At 44.1% G+C, this 5,414-nt stretch overlaps 1 protein-coding gene across 1 annotated transcript in view; it reads left to right on the forward strand.

Annotated features, from left to right (window-relative positions):
* LOC129864946 (interleukin-17 receptor A-like) overlaps positions 1-5,171 on the forward strand; it is a 20,783-nt gene extending 15,612 nt beyond the window's left edge. The window contains exons 13-14 of the mRNA XM_055937284.1: positions 3,339-3,930; positions 4,050-5,171. Of these exons, the coding sequence (XP_055793259.1) occupies positions 3,339-3,930; positions 4,050-4,786 (1,329 nt within the window). The 3' untranslated portion in view covers positions 4,787-5,171. The remainder of the gene's footprint in view (positions 1-3,338; positions 3,931-4,049) is intronic.
* The last annotated feature ends 243 nt before the right edge of the window (positions 5,172-5,414 follow it).

The raw sequence follows: 5,414 nt of genomic DNA on the forward strand, positions 1-5,414 counted from the left end.
TCAATTCCTAACCTAGCCCACAATGTCTGCTGTGTGGATCGAGCAGTCAATTCCTAACCTAGCCCACAATGTCTGCTGTGTGGATCGAGCAGTCAATTCCTAACCTAGCCCACAATGTCTGCTGTGTGGATCGAGCAGTCAATTCCTAACCTAGCCCACAATGTCTGCTGTGTGGATCGAGCAGTCAATTCCTAACCTAGCCCACAATGTCTGCTGTGTGGATCGAGCAGTCAACAAGTCCAGCAGTCATTTGAAAGAGTAAGTACATTTCAGCGAGACAAATCAAAGGTGAAATCCATTAAAGCCAAGATAATGAAATTCATTGCCCTTGACAATCAACCGTTCTCTGTCGTGGGTGATGTTGGCTTTCGCCTACTGGTCGAGCACCGGTACACACTAACGTTACCAAGTGCGCTATTGTTCAGATGTTGCCCTACCGGAGTTATCTAGAAGAAAGAAATATTGGCATCGAACATGTCACCCTCCCTCTCCTAGGGAGGGTGACATGTTCGATGCCAATATAACGCAGAGACGAAATCGAGTGGCCTGCCTCCAAAAAGTGGGCCGCAACTGGGTAGGTCAAGTTTTGGCACCTAATGCCCTACCGGAGTTACACAGTAATAGTGTAATATTAGCTTCACGACATACTATGGAACGCCTTTTGGGTCTTTGCGTGTCAATAATGTGACATAATGACGCCACGTAAAATACAGATGTCAAAGCTGTACAAAAAAAGTCTGCAAACAAGTAAACACCGGCAACAAACGATGTGTTTACAACACCGCGTTGGTAATAAAGCATTATTTGTTCAACCGCAACTTCTGGGGTAGCTAGCTTTAGCTTGGTAGCTAGCTAGCACCAATACAACCAGCCTGAAAACAATGACCAGTAGAAACTGCAGCCATTTTCATTATTCTTAGCAATGATTTAGGAATCCTTGTAAGTATCAGCTAGGAAGCCGCTTGTTGTTCGACTGTTGAAATTGAACTTCAGTTCATGAAAATAAATAGCTAGTCAGCATCTTAACCCTGTTGCCCAAAGCTAACGTTATAAGCAGCCAGCTACTTAACCCTGTTTCCCAAAGCTAACGTTATAAGCAGCCAGCTACTTAACCCTGTTGCCCAAAGCTAACGTTATAAGCAGCTAGCTACTTAACCCTGTTGCCCAAAGCTAACGTTATAAGCAGCTAGCTACTTAACAGTGTTGCCCAAAGCTAACGTTATAAGCAGCTAGCTACTTAACCCTGTTGCCCAAAGCTAACGTTATAAGCAGCCAGCTACTTAACCCTGTTGCCCAAAGCTAACGTTATAAGCAGCCAGCTAGCTTCATCTGGCTAGTGAGGCTCGACCGTACCGGGGTATGTGTTGTGAGGCTAGCCACAATAAGGATTAGGCACAATAGTGGAATTTGCGGTTTGCCTTCAAAATAAAAGTACCTCTTTGAAAGGTTACAGTTGGTGGAATCATGTCATATTTAGACAAGATCATGTTGAACAAGGTTGGAATGTGAAGCAATGAAATGAGGTATCAGTCTACTCAGTGACACCCACAGAACACAACTGTGAAGAGTTCACGCAAATATTAGCTCTTATCGCGGGACTGTGTGAAATCACCTCCCCAGTCAGCCTATTGTGTGTATTGACATTCATGTTGCACTGTACAGCTTTACCTAAGGATTGGGGGATCAATGAAATGGGGTATAACAATTGTAAACAATTGTTGGAAAAAAATCCTTGTGTCATGCACAAAGTAGTTGTCTTGACCGACTTGCCAAAACTATAGTTTGTTAACAAGAAATTTGTGGAGTGGTTGAAAAATGAGTTTTAATGACTCCAACCTAAGTGTATGTAAACTTCCGACTTCAACTGTAGCTATGTAGTTAGCTAGCTAACGACAGCTACTGAAACAGATTAGGTCGTTTTGCTGTGTCTTTGGGGAAGAACATTGTTTGCATCCATGAGCTAGCTAGCTTCTTTCATGACCAGCACTGTAGGTGTGCGAGACAACTTCTCCAGCATCATAGCATACGTATCGATGAATCGTTGTGACATATGAAATACGAGTGGTAGTATAATCAATGTGTAATAACTACGTAAAAATATGAGCGCGTTAAATTATTATGTGACGTGCAGTCATATTCAGATCCTGATTGGTAAACAAGCTTATTTGACACGTCAAATAGTGTTATTTGACGAGCTTCTCAAATAGTGTTATTTGACGAGTCTCTTTGACACGCAAAGACCCAAACGGGATCCTGGTTGAGAATGAAACGACTGAAGAAATTAACAATGAAATATCACAGCAAGTAAGTGAAAGAAATAGGTTTTGATTATGTTTAACTGGTAATGGGGACCTACGTAAATGCCAACAGAATAACTTTTTAGTCAGTGTGGTGTGTCTAACCTTTATTTAACTAGGCAAGTCAGTTAAGAACAAATTCTTATTTACAATGACGGCCTACCCCCGGCCAAACCCGGACGGCGCTGGGCCAACTGTGCGGCGCCCTATTGGACTCCCAATCACGGCCGGATGTGATACAGCCTGGATTCGAACCAGGGACTGTAGTGACGCCTCTTGCACTTAGACCGCTGCGTCCATGTGTGTGTGTGTTAACTATTTAACTGTACTAGAATGCTTAAAAGGCCGCTAAAATTTTAAATATCGGTATCGTGTTTTTTTCTGCAGGGAAAATATTGGTTATCGGCCAAAAATGTAATATTGGTGCATCACTAGTAGCAGTGAGGCCCACAGTGGAAATCAGACGCTAGCTTATCAATTATGTTGAATGTATTATTGTACCAGTACTCTCACGGCTGAGGAAACTCTTCATGTACTATATCAAAATATATGTATTTATTTTTCTCAAATGTTGTGCACGAATTTGTTTCCATCCCTGTTAGTGAGCATATTCTCCTTCGCCAAGATAATCCATCCACCTGACAGGTGTGGCATATCAAGAAGCTGATTAAACAGCATGATCATTACACAGGTGCACCTTGTTCTGGGGACAATAAAATGGCCACTTTAAAAATGTGCTGAGGAATATTTCTGTCTGTAATAAAGCCCTTTTGTGGGGAAAAACATATTCTGATTAACTGGGCCTGGCTCCTTAGTCGGTGGGGCTGGCTGCCAAGTGGGTGGGCCTATGCCCCCCACCCATGGCTACACCCCTGCCCAGTCATGTGAAATCCATAGATTAGGGCCTAATGAATTTATTTTAATTGACTGATTTCCTTTTATAAACTGTAACTCAGTAAAATCTTCGAAGTTGTTGCGTTTATATTTTTGTAAAGTATATTTTGAACGTGTCAAATAAAATGAACGCATTATTTCAATCAGGTCAGCCACATCGAGGGGATCGGAGTGGAAGAGTACTTCACATGTCCATCGGGGAGGGATCTGCGTGACGCCATCGAAGCCTTCCAGGTGTTCCAGCTAGAAAACCCAGACTGGTTTGAACAGGAGTGTGTTGACATCAACGCAGAGGAGGAAGTGGTCGCAGGAACAGAGTATGATGCTCTACTGGAACAGCCGGTCGCTCCTGTTCTAGAGTTTGTTCCAGAATACAGGAAGGGGCCTCCTGTTTTAGAGTTTGTTCCAGAATACAGGATGGGGCCTCCTGTTCTACAGTGTGTTCCAGAATACAGGAAGGGGCCTCCTGTTCTACAGTGTGTTCCAGAATACAGCAAGGGGCCTCCTGTTCTAGAGTTTGTTCCAGAATACAGGAAGGGGCCTCCTGTTCTAGAGTTTGTTCCAGAATACAGGAAGGGGCCTCCTGTTCTACAGTGTGTTCCAGAATACAAGAAGGGGCCTCCTGTTCTACAGTGTGTTCCAGAATACAGGAAGGGGCCTCCAATCCCCAGCTATGATGTAGAGATCAATGAAAATAGCCAGGGAGTCCAGGTCTTGACTCCTGAAGTGAAACTGGAAGGTAAGGTTATCAGTGGGGAGTGGAATGATAGCACAAACAGACTGGTACCCAGGCTAGGGGTTTGGTACAACAGAAGAAATGTCTGTCTAATATGTAGTAATAAAGTCTTCTTCTTCCAGGTAATGGGACGTCTGTGCTGGAGCTTCTTCCAAGGGTCAGCTCTGACAGCCACCAGGTGTACCCGTCATACCCGGTCGTTGAGGCCCCACCTGGGGTACTTATCTCTGATCTGCACCCGCATGACCTGGAGAGTCAACCCTGGGGGTTGTCAGATCTTCTCCTGAGTGAGCCACCCTCGGCCAGAGAGAACTGTCTCCACCTACAGGAGAGGTGGGGAACAGCAGACCGCTGCCCTCTAGAGAACGAGGAAGAGGAGGAGGCATACGGTCCTTCTCGTCAACCCTCTGCTGACACCCTGGAACAACTCATGTCTCTCCAGCTGTCACTCTGTGGTCTCAGTGCTATCCCAGAAATCACCTCTGTGTCCACAGAGCACGGCTACCTATCACAACAGCATGGAGAGATGGACCTATCACTTCCTGTCAAGATGGGCCAATCACAACTGTCCTTCAGCTCCATCCAGGTTACCCCACCTGTACCGATGGACAGTCAGATTCAGTACCTCCCTCCCCTGTTAGAGATAACCCACTCCCAGCCAGTAGAGATGGAGGAGGGTGTGGAGGTGATGAATCCTGCTGCCCAGGAGAAGAGACCCGTCAGTGGGTCAGACCTGGGCTATATCTCCAGGAGCTCCTTCCAGCAGGACTCTTCTGTACTCTACCCTGTAGGAGAGGCCAGCGACAATCCACTGGTGGCACTGGCCAGGTTACAACAGGCTCTCTACCTAAACAATTAAATACTCTGGCTTCTGCAATAAAATGCAGAGAGAACGTTCTAGAAAACGGGTGTTCATCATATACTCTGGATCATAAACACTTTAGTTGTTCAGCATTGTCTTTCATATTATTATAACACTATTGTCTATAAAAGTTTTTCTGATTTCCTGTTTGAAATGATGCACAAACCTGGAGTAAATGAATCAGCCAATGGGTTTGTACAGCATCATCCATACATTTAGTTCTGACATCACTTCCTTATATCAGTTTGTACAGGACAATAAAAGTGATCATGTCCATATTTCAGATATACACAACATTCTACACGTAGAATTTACTTTCTGTAAACAATAACCAGTTTCTGTTTTCCTGTACACTATTTGGGAATCAAGATTTTTTTGTCCCTTATGGTTGCTATTCCCTACATAGTGCACTACTTTCGACCAGAGCCCTGTGGGCACAAGCACCAAATATAAATCCCATTTAACGGGTTCAACAAAACATCGAAAACATTCATGCTGGGAACAGAAGCTTACTATCTGTTAAATATAAATCCCATTTAAACAACAAATCAAATGTAGTCAGTCAGAGTTAGTCTTGGGTTTCTTTAAACCAGTTTTCTAGATCCAAGAATGAAAATCCTTGGTG

The sequence above is a fragment of the Salvelinus fontinalis genome, chromosome 11 (genome assembly GCF_029448725.1).
Source record: "Salvelinus fontinalis isolate EN_2023a chromosome 11, ASM2944872v1, whole genome shotgun sequence".
Taxonomy (NCBI): domain Eukaryota; kingdom Metazoa; phylum Chordata; class Actinopteri; order Salmoniformes; family Salmonidae; genus Salvelinus; species Salvelinus fontinalis.